This window comes from Aulonocara sp. 'chitande type north' Nkhata Bay, linkage group LG14 (genome assembly GCF_057382095.1).
Source record: "Aulonocara sp. 'chitande type north' Nkhata Bay isolate Kocher_YH1m ecotype deep benthic linkage group LG14, A_spYH_male_GT1.1, whole genome shotgun sequence".
In the NCBI taxonomy this organism is placed as follows: domain Eukaryota; kingdom Metazoa; phylum Chordata; class Actinopteri; order Cichliformes; family Cichlidae; genus Aulonocara; species Aulonocara sp. 'chitande type north' Nkhata Bay.
In genome coordinates this window covers 8,957,651-8,983,972 of record NC_141357.1, presented here as the reverse complement: position 1 = coordinate 8,983,972, position 26,322 = coordinate 8,957,651, and the positions used below count along the sequence as shown (strand labels likewise).

At 41.2% G+C, this 26,322-nt stretch overlaps 2 protein-coding genes across 2 annotated transcripts; both read left to right on the top strand.

The window, feature by feature from the left end:
• The first annotated feature begins 571 nt into the window (after nt 1-571).
• LOC147314040 (lysophosphatidic acid receptor 6-like) lies at nt 572-12,020 on the top strand. Its single transcript, XM_086262755.1, has 2 exons — nt 572-641; nt 10,852-12,020. The coding sequence occupies exon 2, from the start codon at nt 10,930-10,932 to the stop codon at nt 11,785-11,787; it is 858 nt and encodes a 285-aa protein (XP_086118881.1). The 5' UTR covers nt 572-641; nt 10,852-10,929; the 3' UTR covers nt 11,788-12,020.
• A 4,534-nt stretch (nt 12,021-16,554) lies between these two features.
• Nucleotides 16,555-17,618, top strand: LOC147314039 (lysophosphatidic acid receptor 6-like). Its single transcript, XM_086262754.1, has one exon. The coding sequence runs from the start codon at nt 16,651-16,653 to the stop codon at nt 17,497-17,499; it is 849 nt and encodes a 282-aa protein (XP_086118880.1). The 5' UTR covers nt 16,555-16,650; the 3' UTR covers nt 17,500-17,618.
• The last annotated feature ends 8,704 nt before the right edge of the window (nt 17,619-26,322 follow it).

The window sequence follows — 26,322 nt, the reverse complement described above, 5'->3', positions numbered from 1 at the left end:
TCACATTTAAGTATCTATTCTACTCTTGCAGTTCACCAACAGTGTTTTCAATTTTTATCCTCACTACCACACTATAGGAATTAGTTGATTAGTTTACTTGTAGAACTATGTGAAATTAAAACAAAACAAACAAACAAACAGAAAAGCAGAAGTCGCCACGGTATTTTTTGTATTATTTCTTCCACTCAGAACGTGTTATGCTTGCTGAGATCAAGCAAGCAAAACGTGTCAATCTAAGTGCGTTAAAGTCCTGACCATATTTTCGGTTTTGCCGTTTTGAATGGCACTGCAAGCATACAAAGCTCTGTAAAGAAAAGAAGAAAAGCAGTACAAATATGGGGCATGTCTGATGTCAGATACAAAGAAAAATTATTAAAGAGTCCAGTGGGAGCAAAAGGAGCGCAATTTTCCTTATTATGCGGAGTTTGGCGGAAACGTCTCACAATTTAAACTCCAGCGGCGGTCTTACGCATGGAAATGCAACCTGTCAAACTGGAAAACTTTTTGGTGTTTATGTTGTTTAAAGAAATGTCCTAAAAGCCACGCCCAAAACACAACTGTTTCCCTGTAAGTCTAACACGCCGACAGATGTGGGGGCTCCGTCGTTGGAAAGCGACAGCAGAAGAGTTGCGGACCCGCAGGTACGTAGGTCCACTTTTACGTATGGGAGATCGGGAAAAAGGAAGGCTTCCTGAATAAAGATACGCAAAGTAGATTACAGAGTATATTTGAAGAGATTGTCTGACTGAGCACAGTCCAAGCTGCAGTTAGGCGCAGAAACTTTAGTTTAAACCCCTCTTGTAGCTTGTAATCCGTCTTATCAAACACGCTTCTGACTGCATGGGCACAAATGGGCCTTTTTCGCGTTTAAAATGACGTTGTTTCATTAAGGCTACATTTAGACGAATTTAGTAAGTTTCCAAAACAAATAATAATAATAATAATGATAAGAAGAAGAAAAATAACTATAGCTATTAGGTTAAAACGCAAACTGCCAGCAAGACCTTCGGACGAGTACGCTCATAACTCAGGAGCAGGTTATGTTCAGACTTTCGGTTTAAAATCGACCAGAAGCGCCACGTTTGACTGATTTGTTTATTTACTATGTGTGGTAATAGCATGTTTTAAGCGCAGCACAGTAGCACATCCAGCGATAAAGTAATTAACTGGAATTAAAATATTTATTTTACCGGTCTGAGAATCCCAAGACTAACGGCAGCAGTAATCTCTTGTCTTATTTCTATGAATGGAAATACGTTTGTAAAATGTGGGAGCTTGCAGAATAAAAAAAAGAAAGAAAGAAATGCGAACTTTTATTTTGAAACTTTTACTTTTAAACATATTTTACATGCTTGTGTGTTTGTTTTATTTTAATTTGCAGTTACTGAAAAAAATATTCACAAATGTCTAGGTTGATACTTTCACAAATATACTGAGAGCTGCAAACTTGTGATTTGAATATTAATAATTTTTATTTCCCTTTTTACTACCTCATAAATCACAAATTCACACATTGACTTTTGACTTTGGCAACACTTCTTGCAAGGAAAGTTTTGCAAAACTCAAACTAATAGCTGCATTCATTAAGTGTTTTGTTGTCTTTTAAACGTGTCTCAGAAGTAGGCGACAAACAAAAAAAGCGTCACGTTTCATTAAAAGACCCATCAGACATCTGACTAACTGGCATCAGACTAAAAGGTTTCAGCCAAAACTTGGTTAGACTAAAAGGTCTCAGACAAAAGAGCATCAGACTGGTAACGGCCTAGGAGAAAGCTTGGTAGTATTGAGGTAAGTATTCAGTGTATCCCATTTATTTATGTAGTAATACAAATATTCCAGAAATGGGTCTATTATGGTATGTTATAATGTACACGGTATGAAGTATGTTGTGAATATTCTATAACTATAAGTATGTACAGGCTGTAGTGAGTACAAGCTATGTACAGGCTATGAACAGGATATAAATATGAAAAACTATACAGAATATGAAATAAATAACTTTACAGAATCTGAGATATACAGCTATATAGAAATGGGAACTATGCAAGTTGTAAACAGTTGTAGGATTAAAGATTATCGAATGTACAGAATGATTATTTACACAGAGCTATACAGTAGTGCAGTTAAGATAAGTGAGGGTGTAGATAGTTTCTACAGAGGCTATATAAAGTGCTAGTGGTTGTGAGTGGTGGTTCAGTCCATGTTATTATTGTGTGTTTGAGGGTACAGTTGTCCATTGTGGGTGTGGGTATGTTCAGTCCATGTGTTAACGTGGGTCAGATGTCAGGAGGCAGAGTTCAGGAGTCTGACAGTTGTGGGGAAGAAGCTGTTCTGGTACCTGGTGGTCTTAGTCCGGAGGCTCCTGTAGCGCCTCCCAGAGGGCAGGAGGGTGAAGAGTCCATGTGATGGGTGACTGGGGTCTCTGATGATTTTCCCAGCCCTTTTCAGACACCGCTTCCTGTAGATGTCTTTTATTGCAGGAAGTGGTGCTCCGGCAATGCGCTGGGCAGTTTTCACGACCCTCTGCAACGCCTTCCGGTCTGAGGCAGAGCAGTTCCCGTACCAGACTGTTATACAGTTGGTCAGGATGCTCTCGATGGTGCAACGATAGAAGTTCACCAGGATGTCTGAGGACAGGTGGTTCTTCCTCAGAGTCCTCAAGAAGAAGAGGCGCTGGTGAGCCTTCTTGACCAGCTTGGAGCAGTTGGTCGTCCAGGTGAGATCCTCGGAGATGTGGACTCCCAGGAACTTGAAGCTGCTCACATGCTCCACAGCCGTCCCCTTAATGTGGATGGGTGGATGTGGGTCAGCATTCCTCCTGTAGTCCACGATGAGCTCCTTGGTCTTCTCGGTGTTAAGCAGCAGGTTGTTTGTGTCGCACCACTCAGCCAGACGATCCACCTCCTCCCTGTAGGCGGCCTCATCGTTGTCACTGATGAGGCCAATCACCGTGGTGTCATCTGCAAACTTAATGATGGTGTTGGAACCATCAGCAGGTCTGCAGTTGTGGGTGAAGAGGGAGTAGAGGAAAGGGCTCATCACACAGCCTTGTGGTACACCGGTGTTCATTGTGATGGTAGATGAGCAGTGGTTATCCAGCCGGACATGTTGGGGGCGGTTGGTCAGGAAGTCCAGTAACCATTTGCAGATGAGGGAACTGATGCCCAGGTCTGTCAGTTTCCTGATGAGTTGTGAGGGGTGGATTGTATTGAACGCTGAACTGAAGTCTATAAACAGAATTCTGGCGTAGATGTTGTTGTTGTCCAGGTGTGAGAGGACAGAGTGCAGTGCGATGGAGACTGCATCCTCTGTGCTCCTGTTCTGGCGGTATGCGAATTGGTGGGGGTCCAGGGTGGGGGGGAGACAGGATTTGAAGTGTGCTAGGACCAGCTGCTCTAAGCACTTAGTGATGATGGGGGTGAGTGCTACTGGGCGGTAGTCATTGAGGCAAGATGGGATGGGTTGGAGTTTTTGGGTATCGGGACGATGATTATATGATTATATGATTATCTAACCATACCATGATCCACTGTCTGTGATATGAAACAGAAATAATTGCACGTTGGAGTATTTACTGAAGCTCTGTATTTGAAACTTCAATTTTACTGCTGTAATTTTTAAATTTAATTTAGTAATAAAAGAAATGTAATATTGGACATATCATATTTTCATTACACAAGTGAGATGACACTAGTCACATGAGCATTAGCTGTTATTTTCTAGCTATTATTATAATGTTTTTACAGTCCGTTGGTCGCTCAGCCTCAGATACTTAACATACATAAGATTAAAAATTTCTCCTTCATTTCTGTCAAAAAATGCAGTGTTAAGCAACTCGAGCAATTCAATTCAATTTTCAATACAATTTTATACATAGCGCCAAATCAAAACAACAGTGGCCTCAAATGCTTTATATTGTAAGGTAGACCCCTTCTATAATCAAAAAACAGCGTGCCGTAGGCTAAACCAGTCGCTTTTAACAGCCTCGAAATTCCGGCCTTTGCCGTCTTCGAAGGACCTGACCTACGTCGATCGCAAAGGACAAGTCTTTTGAAGGATGCAGACCCTGAATTGGCACACACTTTGATGCCCTTTTAATGACATTAATGATGTATTTAGATTTGGGCTGAGAACTGACAACAGTATCACCTGCAGGAAGATTCTCTCTGAGGCACTTTTATTTTGAGACCGTATGGTCTGATGCCTTTTAGTCAGAATTCAGAATTTTTCAATGAAAGCGATGCTTTTTTTGTCAATGTTTTGATGTCTGAGGCCTTTAAATCTGATGTCTCACAATTTTTTTCTCCATACCATCTGTTCTGTGCCCACCTTACTAGTGAATTAGGTGGAGCACTCTGAATTAAATCAGGATATAAAGCATTATCTTTCTCTTGCTTTAATGAACACTGTCGATCTGACAACTAGCCGCTTAATGAGGCTTTCTCCGGGGCAACAGCATCCGGTTCCAATGTCATCACATTAAGACATTATCCACATATCAGTACATGATATCCCCCTTTTCCTCTTTAGCCTTAATAACTTTGTTTTCTTTTTTCTCTCTTTTTTTAACACTGAACATTGTTTTCTTGTCTTACTTTGTGACAATTATTTTTTCTGTCTCACCACACCTGTACCTTTCCTTTCCCTAATATATACATATATACATACATATATGAATATGTCTGTGAAGGTTCTCAGTCATCCAGGTCATCGTAGTCAAAGGAGCTTGCAAAGAAAAGCGGCTGGACTTCTTTCGGATGAGAGGTGAAATGTCTTCAAGCAGCTTGAAGACGTTTCACCTCTCATCCGAGAAGCTTCTTCAGTTCTAAGGTCAAATGGTGGGGAGTCCCAGATTTAAGTCCTAGTGGGAGTATCACCCCAAAGAGGGACAAATACATATATGAACTTGAAACTTGTACATTTTATATTACCTCTACACATTAACATATTATGGTTTATTTAACCACAAAATCATGAAACCTCTCAGGTATCTTTTTAGCCCTCTGTGATCTACTTGGTCTCTCTGGCCGCTGGGGGCCCTCTTGTGGTTTTGGCGTGAAGGTGTCAATCTTTGTGTTTGTTTCACTTTCCTCCCTTTCATTGTGTCTTGCTCGTGTTGTCCTTCTCTGGTCTCATTTGTCTTGTATTTCTTCACATGTGTAGTATTCCGGTGATAGCGAGCTCCTGTTGGCAATTCAACAATGACTTGGTTTCCAGTTCTGCTTACAATTTTGTGTGGCATTGTGTTGAATGGTGTTGTAAACTTGTCCACTTTGTCTTGTTGACCCAGCACTGTCTCCCATGTCAACTTTTGAATACTCAGCTCCTCTTCGTTCATCAGCAGAAATCTTTGATTTTGATTTGATCTTCCTCTGTCACGCAAATCCAACTCAGTTGATTTTGACTCACAGGTGTTCGGTAACTTTCCTCTCATTTTGCAGTCGAACAGGAGTTCTGCTGGACTTTTGCCTTTGGTTGGATGTTCAATGCTGCGATAATCTGTCACATGTTTTCTCAGCTCTCGTTTCCAGTCAAGGCTGTCAGCTTGTGTGATCCTGATTCTTTTCATCATTGATGCATTTTGACGTTCCACTTCTCCCTTTGCTTGAGCCAATTTTGGTGTGGTTCTTATATGTTTGATTCCATTAGTTTCGCAGTATTCTCTGAAAAACTCAGATTTGAACGGTGGGCTGTTATCAGATTTAATGGTAACTGGTAGCCCATGTCTACTGAATATATAGAGTCAATGACTTTTTCAGCAGTTTTAGATGTCATTACACCATACTCATAGGGCGTGATCGTGGCTCAAGAGTTGGCAGTTCGTCTTATAATCGGAAGGTTGCCGGTTTGAGCCCCAGCTCCGATAGTCTCGGTCGTTGTGTCCTTGGGCAAGACACTTCACCCGTTTCCTACCGGTGGTGGCCAGAGGGCCTGGTGCCGCCAGTGTCCAGCAGCCTCGCCTCTGTCAGTGAGCCCCAGGGCAGCTGTGGCTATAATGTAGCTTGCCATCACCAGTGTGTGAATGTGTGTGTGAATGGGAGGATGACTGAATGTGTAAAGCGCTTTGGGGTCCTTAGGGACCAAGTAAAGTGCTATATAAATACAGGCCATTTATCATAGTACTTAGTACATCTTTCTATTCGTGCACAAGGTCTAGATCTTTGGCTGTATATGATCTCTATATGTGTTCTGTGATGAGGTCAAACTTCCTGACATACACATATGGATGTAGTCTCTCACATGCTCATACCAGTGCTAGGGCTTCTCTTTCCATTTGAGAATATATTTGCTCACAGTCTATTAAACTCCGACTTACGTAACACACTGGTACCTCTTCTCCGTTCTGTATTTGTATTAGCACTGCGCCCAAGCCTACAGGGCTTGCATCTGCTATGACCTTGGTTGGGGCTTCTTTGTCAAAATAGGCTACTGTACCTGCTCTGGCTAACTTCAATTCAATTTTAATTCAATTTTGTTTATATAGCGCCAAATCACAATAAAAGTCGCCTCAAGGCGCTTCATAGATACAGAGAAAAACCCAACAATCACATGACCCCCTATGAGCAAGCACTTTGGTGACAGTGGGAAAGAAAAACTCCCTTTTAACAGGAAGAAACCTCCGGCAGAACCAGGCTCAGGGAGGAGCGGCCATCTGCTGCGACCAGTTGGGGTGAGAGAAGCAAGACAGGATGAAAGACATGCCATGGAAGAAAGACAGAGATTAATTAAGTGTGATTCAGAGGAGAAGTCTATTAACACATGTTGAGTGAGAAAGGTGACTGAAAAGGAAATATTCAATGCATCATGGGAATTCCCCAGCAGGCTAAACCTATTGCAGCATAACTAAGGGAGGATTTATGGTCACCTGGTCCAGCCCTAACTATATGCTTTAGCAAAAAGGAACGTTTTAAGCCTAATCTTAAAAGTAGAGATAGTGTCTGTCTCCCGAATCCAAACTGGAATCTGGTTCCACTGAAGAGGGGCCTGAAGGCTCTCCTTCCCATTCTACTCTTAAATACTCTAGGAGCAACAAGTAGGCCTGCAGTGCGAGAGCGAAGTGCTCTAATAGGGTGATATGGTACTACAAGGTCATTAAGATAAGATGGGGCCTGATTATTTAAGACCTGTATGTGAGGAGCAGGATTTTGAATTCAATTCTGGATTTAACAGGAAGCCAATGAAGGAGAAATATGCTCTCTCTATCTAGTCCCTGTCAGTACTCTTACTGCAGCATTTTAGACTAATTGAAGGCTTTTCAGGGAGTTTTTAGGACATCCTGATAATAATGAATTACAGTAGTCTTACTTAGAAGTAATAAATGCATGAACTAGTTTCACAGCGTCACTCTGAGACACTTAAAGTTCATGTTTTAAAAACATGTTTAGTGTTTTTCTGTCAGTACAGAACATAATGTCATGTGGTTTGTTTTGGGCTATTAGACTTATATTAGTTATGTTAGCTAACTTGTGACAGAATAGATAACAAAACTAAAACCAAAAATCAGCACGTCAGCAGGGAAAGTAGGTCAGGGTGTGGAAGGGGAAATGTTTAATGCAATAGTAGAGCACTCATATTCACTGATTTTAGAACTTGTAGTCAGAGTTGTGGTTCTAAGTAGTAGTAGTTAAAAAAAAAAAGAAATAAATATGAGTATAATTTAAATAACAAGTTTGCTGCTCTCAGTATATTTGTGAAAATATCAATGAGAATATCAAACTTTTGAGTTAAGTTTTAACTTAAAAAGTGAAAGTTTCAAAATATGAGTTCACGTTTTCTACACATTCTCAATTCTCTGCAAGCTCTCACGCCAACATATTTAACTCTCAATTTGCAACAATGTTGCATTTTACTGATACATTTCTTATGTTCTTTTCACGTTTTTAATCATGATTTCATCGTCATCATCTGACAACATCTCGGTTTGGCGTAGGCGTCACTCATAGGGATCATTTCGCGTAGAAGAAGATTGATATGATCTACAAGTTGATAACAACCCTTGTGATACTCGTTATCTACAATTAGGGTTTTAAATGTTGTCAAGCTAGTTAATGCAAACAAAGCCAAACCAAAACCAAAAGCAGGGCTGACGATACTCTGGAAACACAAAGTATGTTTCTGTCAGGTAAATCTCAATACCTCAATACCAGATGCAACCTATAATTTCCTTCGGGATTAATAAAGTATTTCTGATTCTCAATTCATTATTTCCATAAGGTTCGTTTCACTTGCACTGCAACTTCAGTTACTCAACTCCAAGCGCTTTAATTTTATCTGCTGAAACAAGTAGTTCTTATACTTACGAGCCTGCTGGAATTAATTACACCAGCCTGGTTCCTTAATAAAAATTTGACATGATCCAGTCCAGTCCAGTCCTTTTGATAAAACTGTAGCGTGTGCTTAGCTTGATGTCACAGAAACACATAGGTACAAGTCCAGTTAGAGGGCTGTTTTTATTTCAAAATTCAAAAATATTTCAAAATCATTGCAAATGCTTTTAATCAGTATAATTTACTTTGTTATCTGAAGACAATGTTGACATGTATATGCATTTGTATGATCTAGAGAGCAACTTTTTTCTGTCAGTGAGGTCTTTTGTCAAGTATGACATACTAGCAGGTAGAAGCACCTACTTGTTGAAAATGAGAAATCTGCACATTTATTATCTGAAGCAGTTAGAGTGGAGTGTGTGATATAACAAAAAAACTTAACCAGTGTAAAATGAAAACGAGCTAAACTGGAACACGGGTTATTTTCAGGAACAATAGAATCTCTCAGTTAACAAACACACAGATGTAGAGAGACCTGCTGCCCTCTTGGAGATTTTAATAAAGCTGCAAGAATCCTTTAGGATTATTAAGAACCTATTTTTAGTTTTTTTCTCTTCTTTGCGGTTCACAGGGCCTTAAGTGAAATATTTATTTTCACTTTTATACTGTGATCTCTAGGGATGGGTATCGTTTAGGTTTTATCCGATACCGGTGCCAAATCGGTACTTTTGAAACGGTGCCGGTGCTTAAACGGTGCTCGAACCGGTGCTTAAAGAATGGAGAACACAAACTTTGTCCAAAAACCTCTCATGTTCAGCTGGGTTTTTTTGTAAAAAGATAACAATGTGTGCCTTTTCTGCAGCTATGGGGCATATATGGCATCACTCTTGGCTGGAAGCAGTGCTTAAACAATGGAAAAAACACAAACTTTGTCCAAAAACCTCTCATGTTTAGCTGTTTCCCACTTTTTCTTTGGTCATTTTAGCCTTTTTGGCCAGGGTGAAGCGAGTATCTGCCATCAAACAAGAAGACAGCCGCATGTAGCTATGATGATGTTTGCTAGTTCACCTTACATGCATTAATGTAATAACGTGGTTAGCCTACTCAACGTAAATTACACACGAACAACATGAAGCTACTCATGCAGAGAAGAACGGCTGCTGCTGCATCATCATCATCATCATTTCTGCTACACTGGCAGGGCTAGGGGCCAGGACTCTATTCTTCGGGTTTTTGGGGGATGTTGCTCCGGGTCCGATAACTGGCAACCCACCCGACGTGCACGGTGTGAGGTCTCGCAGCAAGCTATCAAATACGGCGCATTTCTCGGCTTTTAAAAAAAACGCTATGCTTCGCCAGGTGTTTAATCGGATTCTTGGTGTTACCTCCTTTGACAGTATCAGCTTAAAGCACTTGTTGCAGGTTGCTGAGTTTGCATATTTTGCTGTGAAGTACAGCCAGACTTTTGACCGCTTCGCCTTGGACATTTTTAATCTGTAGCTCTGCTCTAACTGAACGTACGTACCTGGCCCCGCCTACTATCCTCGGAAACGTAAAATGATTGGCTAGAAGTGTATCACAGCTCAGGAAAAAAAAGCACCGAAATAAAGCACCGAAATAAAGCACCAAAATGTGCGCTGCTTTTCGGTCTGGTTACTACCGTTTATGTCAGATGGCACCGGACACCGGTACCCATCCCTAGTGATCTCTGATTCATTCTCAAAAAGAACTCCCCGTCTTTTCTCCCACTCTAACTCTAGAGTTACAGTGGTAATCTATACTAACTAAAGTTAATTGTTTACACGTAAGGCATTTAAACAACTGGCACGTAATTAATTGTTAATTTCGTGTCCCTTTTTCGCGTTCAGTGTGTAATAGCCTTTAGCCTTGAGTGGCTAGCTGTAAACAGTTAGCCACTCTGGGCTAACAGTAAACACAAGATGCAGGGTTTACGCTTAGCTTAACTGTGTTGTAATGTAGTGTCACTTCTGTCAGTTACCACAAATGTTGAGTCATGTCACAAAGTTTCCTGTGCCCTCGCAGACTAACCTCACCTCATTTACTTAGCCTGGCAGGGCAAAAGACACTGTCTCAGCTGAACTCTGGACACACACACACACATACACTGATATGCACACACTGATCCCCCCTCCCTTTCCAACACCTTCGATGCTTGTGCCCTACCGGGGAAGATGGCAGGATGCTGCAGGACCGGATGCGCTGTCTACACCGGCTTTCTCTTACCCTTTACCCGCCCCTGTTGCTTGTCTTGTGTTTCTATGGTGTATTGATAGTCATGTGCTTTTTGTGCTGAGGTGTTTTTTCTGTTATCAAACTGTTCTCCCACTAGGAGCTCAGTCTGAGTGGAGTTTTTTTCTCCTCCTCTTACCTCATGTTATGTATTTTCGTTGTTGTTTTCCTATCAGCCTACCTTTCTGACATGTCTCCCCAATGTGATGTTTTTGTAAAGTTGGTCAGAAGGTTCCTTTGTTAGTGCGCATGCGCCATTAGCGTGCTGCCGCTATAACCCTAATTTCCTTTGGGATTAATAAAGTATACTGATTCTGATTCTGATTCCACACAGATAACCAGCACAAAGAGGAACATTTGCTGCTTGGCTACAATATTTTGTAAAGGACGCAGAAGGATTTCTTTTCTCATCATGAACACATCAAACATCACTGACGTGACAACAGAAGACCGGGTTTATGCTGGGATCTTTAGCTTAATTATGGTGATAGGTCTGCCTCTCAATGCGATCTCACTGTGGATTCTTCTTCGCCGGCACAGCCTCAAATCACCCAACGCTGTTTTCATGGTTAACCTGGCACTCTCAGACCTGCTGTTGGTCTTCACTTTGCCCATGAGGATCCACTTTCACGCCACAGGGGAATGGACTCTGCCCAGTGGGGTGTGCCTCATCATCACAATGTTCTTTCGCACCAACATCCGCTCCAGCTCCTCCTTCATCACCTTCATAAGCGTGGACCGAATGCTGGCTGTGGTTTATCCTATGAGGTCTCGCAATCTTCGAACCTCGTGCAATGCCTGGAAGGCTTCTGTACTCGTCTGGGTGATTTTGCTGGTGATGAACATCCTAGAGAGTGTGGACTTTCTAAAGCAGTTGAATAACCACACTCGCCCTACTTGTTTTGAGTCTTACGAATCTGCAAAATGTCCTTTGGAAGGAATCCGATTAAGAGTTATTCAGTTTATGATTGTAATATTGGTCACAATGCTGTTAGTCAATATTGTGTGCACCACTATGGTGTTTAGGACTCTACACGGACATCTCAGTGGTGACTCTCCAAAAATCAACAACAAGATGAATGTAATGCTGATTTTTGCCATAAACTTGATTTTATATGCTATATTCTTACCTGTGCCTATAACTATGGCTATGGATTGTGCCCATGTCAAGCCATTGATATGTCTTACTGTTTTAAACTGCTGTCTGGATCCTCTGTTGTATTACTTCTCTTTTGATGCTTTCTGGAAGAAAAAAGAAGATGTTGTGTAAATGTAAATAAATGGGGATACTGTCTGTGTCACACACTGCTCAGGCCTTTTACTTCAGCTGTGTGTGTGTTATTTTATAAATAAATGTAATATATTTTGTTTTTAAAATCAAGCTGTAGACTTGTTTTTTTTAAGCTCACTGCCAGTTGTTTATTGAGAGATGCACTTGCCACCGCAAACATATGATTTTATAGAATATGAGGCATTACCAAAAATTAAACACCATATGAAGCAGTTCAAATGAGGTCAACCCTAAACATCAGCAGCAGCAGTAATACTGATCAATATAACAGCATTCATATGATCAATATGGGGAACAGCTTTTCTGCAGTAAAAGTACTGCTGATGATTTATGTAGAATTTAGTGTAAAACACTTTCATGTCTAGTCAGGTATTTTCATATTGAATTTTAAAAAATTCCCCAACTACTTGCCATTGTAAGCTTAATGTAAATATCTATGTTGTCATAATCCTGAGTCCGTGACTCGGTGATTTTGTGTTTGGTGTATTTATTGTTATTATTTTCATTATTATTTGTGGGCTGTTTTGGGATGGTTTGTGTTTTGTGTTTTAGATACTGGGTTTCTGGGTTTGTGCTCCCTCTGTTGGTCCCTGGTGTTAGTGTTCCCCTGTCTCGTCAGGTTAATCAGGTCCAGCTGTGTCTTTCACCTGTGTGTGTGATTTTTCCCAGTGTCCCTCTGTGTATTTATAGTGTGTGTTTGCCTCTGTGTTACCCTGCGTACTCTGTATTTCTCCGTGAATCCCCTGTGTGCTCTCCCTGCTGTCCTCCCTTCATGTTCAGGTTTGCTACTCTTTGATTTAGTTTCTCCCAGTTTAGTTCATCCTTAGTTGTGTTTTGCCATCATCACTTTATGTTCAGTATTCTTAATAAATCACCCTCACATCTGAATAAGTGTTGCATTTGAGTCCTCCTTCCACACATCACACGGCTGCTGCCCCAATTGTGACAGACATGGTAGCTACAGAAGTTTTTACAACTCTTCATTATGTGTGTGTGTTCACATGTGTATATGTGGCCCTATAGTAGCTCCACTTGAGAAGCAAAACAAAAAAGTTAAGTGCTGTAGTGCTGGAGGGTTGGCAGCAGAGTTTCATAATTTCATTGCGTCTGTAATGTCATGAAAAGTAAACTTCACCAACCACAAAAGCTGAGTTTCCTCTTACATTTTTGACTAGCTGCTGCGTCACACACTAACCTTGCCTCACTTCACACAGATAAACAGAAAAAGGAAGAACGTTTACTGTAATACTTCATAAAGGATAGAGAAATATCTTATTTTCCATCATGCACACACCAAACATCACCACAGAAGACCGGATATATGGCTTCATTATGGTGATAGGTCTCGCCTCTCAAAGTGGCTCACTGGATTCGTCTTCGCTGTCACATCTCAAATCACCCAATGTCGTTTTCATGGTCAACCTGGTCATCTCAGCCTGCTGCTCATCCTCACTTTGCACATGAGGGTCCCCTTTCACGCCACAGGCACTGTGTGTGTGGTCAAATGAATGGCAGCAGCCTCATGGCCCTCTGCTCACTTCTATGGCTGCAAATAATGTGTCAGCATTATGTTTTGGGCATTGTCAGGAAAGATCTGTGTGAGCAGAGCAACTGGTGGAAAGTTAACATTAGGTATTCACATATTCTGACAGTTTTGTTAGTTTGTAAAACAATAATTGTACAGATCTACATAATGCTGCTTTGTAAATATAGACCATCTAGTATCCGCTTAGTACAAATAAGAGTCTCTTGTAGTGAAATAAGGGGAATTTTCAACCACACATTGGGCACAAAGTGGTAAATGGGTGATTGCTGGCAGATAAAGAGCCCACTTCTGGCAGTCGTCCAGTACTGTGCTATGCGTTTCCCATGTTGCTGACTGATATCTTATTTGGAAAGTTAAATGGGCAACATTTAGTTACTGTAATAGCTTTTTTTTTCTGTATTGACACATTATCATTTGCTAATTCAGTGATAAACTATACCTTTTACTCTACGCATAAAAATAAGACATGGTTAACTGGTAGAGCCCTATGAGGTATGTTTACTATATCATACCAACCATGTATTTATTTAATTTAAAGCAAAGCGGTAACACTTTGTTCACAGGCAGAACATTCCGTTTATAGTAGTGTTTTTTCTGTATTTTAACAGTTGTGGTTAGACAGGTTTTAAGTCCTGTCCTCTTTTTCTTTGGTTTTGCACTTAAAGTTTTGCATGAATTCTGATAAAACTTTGTAGGTGTGTGGAGTGGGATCATATTATTATTCATTAAAATTTGGCTTACATCCACCAAGGTCTTCAAGGTCAACTTTAATGATTTAGTGGGTGAAGAAAGCCTTATAACTTTAACTATGGTTCTTAGAAGTATGGTGTGTATGGTCAGCAAATAGAAAGCATTGCATAAAGATTTAAAATATCATGTCACATCTGATCCCTGACGTCTCCTTCAAGGTCCAGAGACTGATCTGAAGTGATAGCAATGCTACTGTAAACTGTAGTATAATATTATAGAATCAGCTCAAGTCATTCATGTCCTGTTATACACGTTACCCATTAGCCACTGCTACAAAGTCTTTGTGTAATCAAAGTCAATTCAATTCAAATTCACAATTCATTAAAAAGCAACTGTATTTGTCCCTAGGGGGCAATTAAAAAGACAATTAAATATCTGTCCTGCTACCCTTATCTGATTTTTGCTGTACTATGAACCTATTAAAGTATTTTAAAAAGAAAAGAACAAAGAGAACAAGATGGATATATGTAGAATACAGCACTGTTCCCTTATAGGGTGAGCTGGAAGGAGACAAACTTTCTGTCCGTGCTGTCTGGGTACCTCGGCTTTGTCCCACAGTCCAAAGGTATGCTTGTGAAGTTAACTGGTTGTTCTAAATTGGCTGTAGATGTGAATGTGAGCATGAATACTTCTGTCTCACTGCATTTGTATTGTGATAGACTGGTGACCTGTCCCTCCTCTCACCCACTGACAGCTGAGATAGACTCAAGCCCAAATTAGAAAAGATGGAACTGGATGGATGGGTTTACAAGCATACACGGGAACACTGGTGTACTGCCTGATGGTTTTCCATAAGACCAGAGATCGACAACCTACGGCTCTTTCGCCCCTGAGCTATGGCTCTTACCTGGCTTGCAGATTTGGGTAAAAAAAAATATTAAAAAAGTAAAATTAAATAAAACTAGGAACATTTGAAATGTTACAGGCATAGTCTCCCCTTTAGGAAAGTAACCTGATGGGTAATGTATTCTGTGCCAGAGGCTGAAGTGGAAGACAGGCACGTGCGCGCCAGCGACTGAGTGAAGTGCAATGAAGTTTACGGAGATTGGGAAAAAGAAACCTATGCTTATAGTACTAGCTAGTGCAACCAGAGGGGCATGTAAAGGACCCATTTCTAAGTGAAATGTTAGTAGGCTATACCAGACCAGGAAGCTATAGCAGCTACGAGATGAACTCTGACTCACACAGGCACTTGAACGCAGAAGCTGGCAGTGTTAAATTTACCTCAAAACCTACGTGGGCATACCAACGTGATCTGTGCGTATCAGGTGATTCGTCCACACGTATGTAAGGTTTTGTGAGCGAGCGAGAGAGCTGTTTCGTGTAGTCTTATACATTTGTACGCACAAAAAGGCTTTTGATAGTCAAAATGATCGGATTCTTGAAGCTGATCTTAATAAATTAATTATTTACTCAGGTTTGGATGTATGCGTTTGTAAAATAGTTTTACGTGTGGTCAGATATTTCTGTGTGGATTGAAGCACGCGCGTGAGTCCTCTAAAGTTACACACGCATCATTGAATACGTTTGTAAAGCTTAGTTTACGCTTTTGAGACATATTTCTCTCCATATTTCGGAGGCCTGCATATCTTGAGATCCGCATAGCAATGCGAGCAGGTTTTCTCAAACATAAACTACAGGAAGTCCAAACACCTTCTTGCAGCCCTGATATGGAAATCAAACAAAACAAAGTGAGAACACTATTATTTAATATGCTGTCATTTTCAATCACAAAATATCTATAATACCTTTTGCAAATATCTGTATATGTTCGACCCTGACCTCAAGCTGTTTTATTGTCGCCTGTTGAGAAGAGGACAGTACACTGAAATAGACTGAAGTCATAATTTCATGCAAAAAGCTTTCATGATTACTCTTTTTATTTTAAAATTATTACTCCACTGCTACGTTTTATTTATTTGAAAGTGGGCTGTTTGTTATTTGATGAATTTTCCATAAGGTGTGAACTCAAATAGACCTGTGGGTGGAGAGGCTAAAATGTGTTTTTTGATGTTAAAGGTTGCCGTCCCCTACATTAGACATAGCCATATTGCGTTAACAATTTGTTTAAAAGTCCTACAATGTCACATCCAAAAAGTTGGGACACTGTCCCAAATGTCAATACACGTAAAATATTTACAGTGAGAAAGTTGGAATCTGATTGCAGCAATATATCTTAGGAGACAGAGGCAACAAAAGCTAGAAAACAGAAATAATGAGAGCAATATTTTGCAGCTTATTGGGTTAATAGGCAACAGATCAGTAACATGAGTTGGTATAAAAGCAGCATCTTAGAGAGGCAATAGTTTCTGTGTAGTAAAGAGAGCCGCATGATAAAAGTGGCTCTGCCATCCAAGATCACAATATCGTCAAAGCACAAATGTAGAGGAAGAGCTTATGAGATGAGCTTGAGTTTCCTGTAGTGAGACTAGTTACAGTCACAAACTAGTCACGCCTCACTCACAAAGAAAAACCACACAAAGAGGAACCTTTGCCACACTGCTTCCGTTCTTTAAAAAGGACATTCAGACATTTCTTTTCTCATCATGAACACATCAAACAGCTCCACAGAAGATGACCGGGTTTATGCTGGGATCTTTGGCTGCATTATGGTGATAGGTCTGCCACTGAATGCAGTCTCACTGTGGATTCTTCTTCGCCGCCACAGCCTCAAATCACCCAACGCTGTCTTCATGGTGAACCTGGCACTCTCAGACCTGCTAGCCATCATGTCTTTGCCCATGAGGATCTACCATCATGCAACAGGCACCTCGCTGGGAATTATCACATGCCTCTTCAGCCTAATAATCTTTCGCAACAACCTCCGCTCCAGCGCCTCCTTCATCACCTTCATAAGTGTGGACCGACTGCTGGCTGTGGTTTATCCTCTGAGGTCTCGCCATCTTCGGACCTCGTGCAATGCCTGGAAAGGAGCAGCACTCGTCTGGGGGGTTTTGCTGGTGGTAAATATCCCAGAGGGCATAGGATTTGTAAAACACGTACAGAACCACACAGAACACAATTGTTTTCAATCTCATTATTATAAAAGTGTAACACGATCAGCAATTATTTACCTTCAGATTGTGTTACTGGTCACAATGCTAGCAGTCAACATTGTGTGCACCGTTATGGTTTCTTGGACTCTACACAAACATCACAGTGACTCTGCAAAGGTCAGAAACAAGGTGAACGTAATGCTGATTTTTGCCATCAACTTGTTTATATTCTGCACATGTTTTCTGCCCATGCCACTACACGCAGTTACAAAAAGCAAAGGAAAAATAGCTCCACTGGCATTTCTGACTGTTTTGAGCTGCTGTCTGGATCCACTGATGTATTATTTTTCTTTTGACTCCTTCTGGAAGAAAAAAGAGGACGTGGGAAGAGAACTATAGATTAGTGACCTGCTAGAGTTGCTATCAGATGTCCCACGATACATGCCTGTTTTTTGTTTTGTTTTTTTGTTTTTGTTTTTTACAAAGTAGCTCGTTTGTGCACAAGATTCTTAAGTAGTTCAACCACATGCAAAGTTTTCAGCAGTTAACCATCAATATTCATTTCTTCAGCAACATTTGCGTGAAAGCCAGAGACTGAAACAGCAAAAGCAAAGGCTTGGGTTAGTGGCTTCATATTTTATTTTCACTGCAACATGAAAGCCTCAGCTACAGAAAGTATGGGAAAAGGCAGCAAATCACATAATTGATTAAATCTACTTTATATTTGTTCACTTCACAACCAGTGTTGCCAACTTAGCAAGTTTTCAGACCCCTTAGCGACTTTTTTTTTCTAAAAAAAAAAAGTCGTTAAAAAAAGACGTGAAAGCGCGTATCTCTTTTACTCTCAACAAGCAGCGGGTGCTGTAACGCAGTCAGTTCTTCTTTTACTCTTTTACTCTTATGCTGTTTTGTGGATCACAAGGTTTAAAACTACTTATAAACACACACACACAAAGTAACTTCACCAGAGTGCCTATTTCGGGTCACTTGCCGGTCCAGGCCCGGGTAAAGGAGCAGGGTTGGAATTGTGACATTAAAAAAAAAACAATAATTGCTAAAAGAAATTTAATTTGTAGTTCTAAATAAACTCTAAATGCATTTAGGACGTTTTTTTACTCACTTTATGTCTCTTCCACGATGTTATTTCTCTCTCCAACAACATAGATTACAATTAGATTAGCATGACCAATTATGCAAATTAGGCGAGGACGTCATTTAGCGACTTCTAGCGACTTTTAGGACAACCGATTTTCCTTACTGAGGAGTTGGAAACAGTGTTCACAACTGAGGAAGCAGCTTGTCTAAATCAGTTAGAAAGCTTCTGGAAGTCACCGCTTGTTGAACTAAATACTGTCAGGACATGAAACAAACCACCTTTTAACAAACAGATAAGAAAAACAGAAGAAAAATCGTGTTTTTTCGTCTTTTTAGTCAGACTAGCTGCTTTGTTTTTGTGATAAGTTGTCTCCTTGTACATTTTTCAGTTGCATGAAAGACAGGTCAGTAATGTGGTATAAAAAGAGCATCTTAGAAAGGAAGAGTTTCATCAATCTATAAAAACTGCATCTCTAAATTGTGAAAAAAAATCAGAATAACATCCCTCAATGTAAAATTGTAAAGGCTTGAATATCTCATAATCTACAATACATAACACCATCAATGCATTATGAGAATGTGGAGGAATCTCTGTGCGCAAGGGACAAAGCCCAAAATCAACATTGCAGTCCTGTGATTTTCAGGCCTTAATATAGCACTGCATTACAAAAAAGTATGCCTGTGTCGTGGAAATCACCACATGGGCTCAGGAACACTTGCAGAAATTGCTGTATGTGAATCATAATCATAATTTACTGTGCCAACGACAAATCCAAGTTAAAGAAAAAGAAGAACATGGTCCAGGAACACCACCATCTTCTCTGGGCAAAATGCATTTAAAATGCACAAATTGAAAAACTTTTCTATGGTCAGATCAATTCTCTGGACTAAAGAAGAGATGGGCCTTCTAAAGGTTACACTTCTGATGGTATGGGTGTGCATTACTGACCATGAAATTGGCAACTTGCACATCTGGAAAGGCACCATCAATGCTGATAGTTATATACAGATTTTAGAGCAATGCTCTAAATGTTGATGACATTTTTTCAGAGAATTTGTTGCATAAGACAGTGATAAATAACATACTGGCTCTATTACAGCAGTGTGGCTTCATAGTAGAAGAGTCTTTTTATAGATCAGTTGCTGCCATCAAATTTAAAATGGGCTAATATTTGTCTTTAAAAGGTACATTTTCTCAGTTTAAACACTTGGTATGTTTTCTATGTTTTTTTGTGAATTGTTTATGAGTTCAAGAGCTTTTCATTTGGGGCTGTTTTTCATCTGCCTGAAACACACTTGCTTCTACAAAAAAGCCTCTCTAACCTTATGGCTGATTTAGTCCAATATACAATAATGTTACATTCTGCTTGATATTAGGGTTGCTAAGGTTTCATTTGAAACTTCTGTCGATACAAGTGATTGCTCAAAATGAATTTTAGTGGCAGCCCTGTGACATACTAGCGACCTGTCCAAGGTATACCCTGCCTGTCACCCTATGGTAGCTCGAATAGGCTCCAGCACCCCTTCAACTGTGAATTGGATAAATAGAGGTGAATGGATGGAGATTTTAGTTGCCACTATATCAGCCCACCTTATGGCACATCATTTAGAGAGGGAGCTGCTGCTGCTTTGCTCTGTATGGCTCTTTCTAAAATTAAGCCCATGTGTTTCATTGTGGTAATTTGTGCTGTCTAATTGTGATAGATATAGTGTCACATATAAAACTCTCCCACTGCCTGTTACAACTGCTGACAGCTAAATCAATCTTAGCATGTTAGTTATGCTGTGCTCGCCTTTCTTTTGAAAGAAATTTGTGAAGAATGAATTTCCCTTACTTGCTGCCTTTTCTCCCGCTTGTTTTGTTTTGATTCTTTGATTTTGCTTTGATTTGTTTCATCCATGTGCAGTGAAATTGATTTCATTTAGTTAGGTTAAATCTCCTGTAGATACGTTTCTATTGGTATTGTTAAACAAATGTTAGCTTGTGTATGTCGCAGTAATGTTGGGCTAATATATGTCAAAGTGTATAAAGATTTTAAATAAAACAAATATTTGTTGTTTACACAGATGCTTTTTTGTTTTGTTTGTTTTCTTTTGTGTAACAGCAAAATGTACATTACTTAACTGTCCTGTAGCTGATGCGGTGTTTCCTGGAGGAAAAGATTATAAAAGGATGAAGAATTCTTTTTCTACAGTTAAAGCTGAAGATTCATAAAACTTCCAGAAATACCAGTAAAGTTCACCAATGTTTGACTGGTGTTTGCTATAGATCGTGCATTATGCAGTTTTCTGTGATGTCAGAGTTTATAAAAATGGTGGCATGGAACAATTTAGGTTTATATTTTAATTTTGTGCTGAATACATTTGCTGTTTAACTTGGTTAACATGTGACCATGCACAGAGTGGTCAGTAGAAGAAGGTTTAACTCAGCTGACATAGCTGCAGATGAAGATGCAGATACATGGTACTGGACTGTGAGCACGGGGCCCACTAAAGGATGTTGGAACCTTGTGCCACCTTCACAAAACCTTTTCCTGACAGTTTGATAACTAACATGCACAGGAATAGCCTGCTGGAGGTCATTCTGTGGGAGTCTGGCAGCTCCTCCTAGTAGAAATGAGCAGACACAGATCTTGCCCTTTAGGGTGAGGCCTTTCTATGGCCCTGTCCAACTCTCTTTGTGCAACCTCCCATCTCCTGGTATCTCCTCCATATACTCAAGACTGAGCTCGGAGACACAGCAAACTTTCTTGCATGGATGTGCCATCCTGGAGGAGTTGGACTACCTGTGCAACCAGAATTGGCTGTAAGCATCTGGGCTACCAGCAGTGACAAGGACAGTAGCTAAAAACCAAACAAAAGGAAAATCAGTCAGGAGGGAAAGTAGAGAAATGGTCTGTGGATACTGTGGCTCTCCAGTGCACCTGTTGCCACTTTTATTTATCATCACCATATGTGATGATGGCGCACAAGCGCCACATATTTAAATGTTTTCCAGAAAAAGACTCCAAACGAGGAACATTCACTGTGTCCAGTCTAATCATTTATCATCACGCTGCCACATTTAAGAAATTGTTTCTTGTTCTTCTGTTTAGTTTTAGCACAGGTTATCTACTGTAATAACATGTCTTTACCTGTTTATTCAAACGGATCATCTCTCTTCAAAACTTACAAACGTATTAAAGGTAACTGAAAACAAACCATCTGGCATCCATCATTGTAAATTCAAATGAGCCTAGGCCCTGTAATGTTTCATACTTTTTATTTATTTCATGTAAAATTACGCTCTCTTTTTTTTTAGACAGTCCATATTTCATTTTTATGTGTACAGCTGAACAGTGACGAAAAATATCTTATTTAAGTATAAGATGGGGAAAATCTGCTTTGAGGCAGCAGCCAAGAAAGCTGTAGTCCGCGTCTGTGAATACCCGTGTGTACACCTGTGTGCATACCTGTGTGGATCAGCATGCTTGCATTCCAAAGGTTTCTCCATGTAACGATCTGCTAGGGAGTGTGGGGAGCCACAGCCCCGTCCTCCAGGGTATGAAGCAGGTATGGAGGAGATCAAAACTCCAGACATCCAGAGGTCCCCAGAACACAAGAGACCAAGGAAGACCAACAGAGGGGCAGCCGCGCCACTGTCCCAGTAAGAGCTGAGGAGAGTCCCAGATGAGGGCTCATTCAGCAGCCGCGGAGCAGAAGCCAGGGGGAGTTGCAGTGACGCGCCCGTGAGCTCCGCCGGCACCCAGCTGTGCCTGAGTGACCGAGCCCCAGGCCGAGAGGCCGGGGGCACCCCACCTCCGAAGTGGCCCGAGCAAGCCCCAGGCTCCAGGCCCCGATAAGCGGCCGCCAAGGAGTGAGCCAGTGTGTACCCGGACGCCCACCCCCAGACACAAAGAACCACCAACGCACCGACACCTGAGGGAGTCCGCCACTGGCAGGGGAAGTGGTGGGTGGAGATAGGCCTCCAAACCTTGGAGGGCCTGAGATGTCCCCAGAGAGGTGGCGTCTGATACCCAACCTGACATATAGACACAGACATATAGGCACACACAGACACAAACATCCATCCCCACCCTCATGCTCTCATATGCACTTACTCCACACTCAACCAACGTGGAGACAGACATAAAGAGACGCTGTACACACGATCACACTCCCCAAGCGTACTCTACGAACCGGGTCTAGGTACCCTTGCCCCTGGAGGGGGGAACTGCACCCAGACCCAGGTGGTGGTGGTCTTCTCTCACCCCCGTTCTCTGCGGCCTGCTGGAGCGGGGGGGCTAGGAGGAGTTGGCCGTCCAACTGCGGTCTGGAGTGTGGGGCCTCCCTGCTGCTGCGGAGTCGGGGCGGTCTGCCTCTCCCCACCGCAGGGAAAAGGGTAACACCACCTGGGAAACAGGACATGTTAGCTGCATTTAATTTTCAGTTACTCTTTATATAGTTAGGTAGGAGTCAGGCCATGTTTCTTTTTAGCTGAAAAACATTATAACAGGTAACCTGCAGTGTTGAAAACTTCCGACGATGTTTGCTACCCTACAATCCGTCCTACTCTGTAGTAAAACCAGCGCTATTTGACTGTCCTGTTGATGTCATTGAAATGTATATAGCCTATTTAAAATCTAAAACTTAACATTGTCCGTAGCCTGCTGTTGTTACCACTGTCCTGTTTGAAATGTAATGAGAGAAACTGGTTATTTTGTCATATGTGCATGTACCGATATTGAACCCAAGGTACTAACTAGCTAACTGACTGGATGCCCATTAACCTTATAGCTCCTGTTCTGTGTGTGTGTGTGTGTGTGTGTGTGTGTGTACACAGAGAGACAGCCAGGCTCATAATGGATATGAGGAAGTTTTTTCAAAAGAAGGAGCCACATTCTGTCATGGTCTGCGGTGGGTGGCTGGAATTTCCATAAGGCTCCTGATCTGACCTGGGATCCGCCCCTGGGCAGGGCCAACTCCAGCTCCTGCACACCTGGAGCCTATTGCAGGCAATCAAGCCAGAGGGATTTAAACCACACGTTGATGTTCATTCACTGCCAGTTCGTCATCAACACATGTTGGTAACAGGCCTTATACTTCAAGTGCTTGCTGTGATCTATCTTGTTAACAAGACTCTTGTGCTGCAGTTGCTGTATTCACCTTGGCTCACGCTCCACCTCCCGACTCAGGATACCAAGCAATCATTTTGAAAATCTCTCTGTGCCTCACCTGCCTGCCCTCCTGCCATCACACTCCATCTGAAGCCCCGGATCTCAGGCCAGCCTTTCCACGCCACTCAGCCTCCCCCTGGATTCTCATCACCCCCCTCTCAACACTCCATGTCCCCTACTGCAAGTAAGAATTGCTACTCTTACAACTGGCCACTTCAGAGCTGCCTCCAGAATCAGAATCAGAAAGGGTTTTATTGCCAAATGTTGAGCAGGTTTACAACATTAGGAAATTGCTGCAGTGCTTCAGTGCAAACATACTGTCATAAATTACGCTTAAATAGACATGAGAATAAGAATTAAAAGTGCTAAGTAGATATATACATGAGTGCAGGTGGTGATCAGTGCCAAACATGGAATGATGCAGTGAACACAGCGTAGGGTCATGTGTTAGTGGTGGGAACAGTCATACGGTTATTGTTCATGTGTCCAACAGCAGAGGGGAAGAAACTGTTCTTATGGGGAGAGGTTCTGGTGCGAATGGACCGGAGCCTCCTGCCTGAGGGGAGCAGGTCAAACAGACTGTGTCCAGGGTGAGAAGGGTCAGCTGAGATCCGAGCTGCACGCCTCCACTACCTCCCTAACTCCTCTATCTTCTCTCTTCAGTGTGACTGTTCCCTGCGCAGCTCCACTCCGCATCTCAGGCCTCATTCCCTCGCCCTAGCCACGTTCCCCAGGCCACGCCTCGTCAAACTCCACGTCTTATTGTTTTGTTTTGTTTTTTGTCTTTGCTATCTTTTCTTTTTTTGCACTTAAGCCTAATAAATTGTTACATCATCTGCTGTCTCTGCTCTGGGTTTCTGCACCTGAGTCCTGTTCAGTACATGCCACTCGGCCCCGTGACACATTCAGGTAAAAGTGTAAGATCAAATGATCCATCAATAACGGATAATGTTGGATCAGTGTTTCAATATTTGTATCCTTTATTAGATGTACATGTGGTTTGGTTATTTGCCTTTTGGTTGAAAATACACTGAGAGAGGACTTTTTTATTAGTGATCTTAATAGTATTTTTTTAATCTAATTGAATACAATCTATTTGTGTATGAATGTCAGTCCAAAGAGGAAAGAGGGGAACATGAGGAGAAAGTACAAGGTCAGGCAGAACCAGGTAAGAAAACAGACAGGGAGTACTAACAGGCAAAACAGAAACTGTTAAACTGGCAAAGGGGGAAACTGTTAAACTGGCAAAGGGGGAAACAACTAATTTTACTCATACAATCTGGAAGTTGTGTTCTCCCTATATTAAAGCTGCTCTACAGAATCTGCAAAACAAACTGGGTTGTCAGCCCTGGCACTGCATTACCATATTGAGCTTCAGTCAGAGGAAGTCACGGTTACCAAAGACTTTTTGAAGCTCAAGAGTGAGGCTGGTGCCATTCCAGATATGTTAACATTGTACAATCTTCTGGATAATCAGATCTTCCCCACACTGAAAACTGTTATTCAGGTTGCCCTAACAAACCCAGTTAGCAGCTGTAGCTGTGAGAGGTCATTTAGTTTCTTGAGTCAGCTCCATACCTGGCTGAGAAGGACCATGGGTCAAAGCAGACTCCAGCACCTGGCTGTGATGTCAGTTGAGAAAGAGATGCTTGAGAGACTTGACCACCAAAATGTGATAGACAGATTTGCCAACCTCAAGGTGAGGCGACATAGGTTAAAAGAAAAGAAAAAATCTGCAGAGCCATAGTAGCATCTGCAGTAAAGATCTTTTCATACATTATATACATTGTACCATAGGCCAAGGTGTCTCAGTTTTCTAATTTTTTAATAATATTTTGTACATTTCAAGGACTCTTCTATTTTTGGAGTGTATTTTTTTACGTATCCGTATTATATTATACATACACTTTAAAAGTGAATCTGTCCAAAAAATGCACTCAGTTTACTTTTTACTCACTATGAGCATCATTTTCATCATCAGTTTGTTTGTTTGTTTTTTATTCCAATCCATTCTTCTTTAGCAGCATTTAAATAACCTTTATCAGATTTGATGGTTTTGTTACAGACTTGTCAAAAAAGTGTTTTGCTTTTCTTTCACAACTGTGGGGATTAAATTGTGTTAAAATGTACAAAACAGTGATGTCATGTTTTGTGACGAGGACCCAGGCACAGAGAGATTTGATGAATTTAAGAATCTTATGATTTAATAAAGAAATTTGCAGACTTGCACAGAGAGGGTAAAATTATGATAACTGATAATGGAGATGAAGACAACAGACAATGAGGACAGGGAGGAACAGGGGTTTAAATGCACCAAGGAGACAGTCAGAGGGAACTTGGGACAACTGGAGACATTTAGGGATGCAGGGACTAACAGAGACAGGGAAGAAGTCTCATCGTGATGAGTAAAGTTTACCTTGCCTGGATGGGCAGCTCTCTGGGTGCTCAGCACCCCCAAAGCTCTGATCCTAGAATCGCCCCAGTATAGAAGTAAAGTTTATATTACAAAAAACCCCTCCCCCATTAAAATAAACTCAGAGACATTAAAAGAACTAAACTCAAGACTAAATGTAACGGTCTTTTGCATTTGATGTTTGTTAAGCTGTATGTCTGGATTTTGTTCTTTGCGCCCTCTGGTGGTGAATTGTGTAGGGTACAGCTTGATCTCCTCCCAGTTTCCTTTTTTGCTAACGCACATGGTGTCTGCATGCTGCAGCTCACAGTTAGCTCCACACATGGAGAAAATATCGTTCAAAGAGTAGAAATAATTGAGAAAGAAAATGGAGGATAAGGCAATAAGGCCATAAAGGACTATTTAGCACCTCCTGGATGTCAGCACATGAGGTTTGTGTGTTTTAAATGTTTTGTTTTCTGTAATTAAGGACTTTTGATTGATTGGCACTAAGTACAAGAGCGCATTTTGATGTGATGTTTTGTTTATTGTTTGTCCGTGAGCAGTTCTCACGGGTTG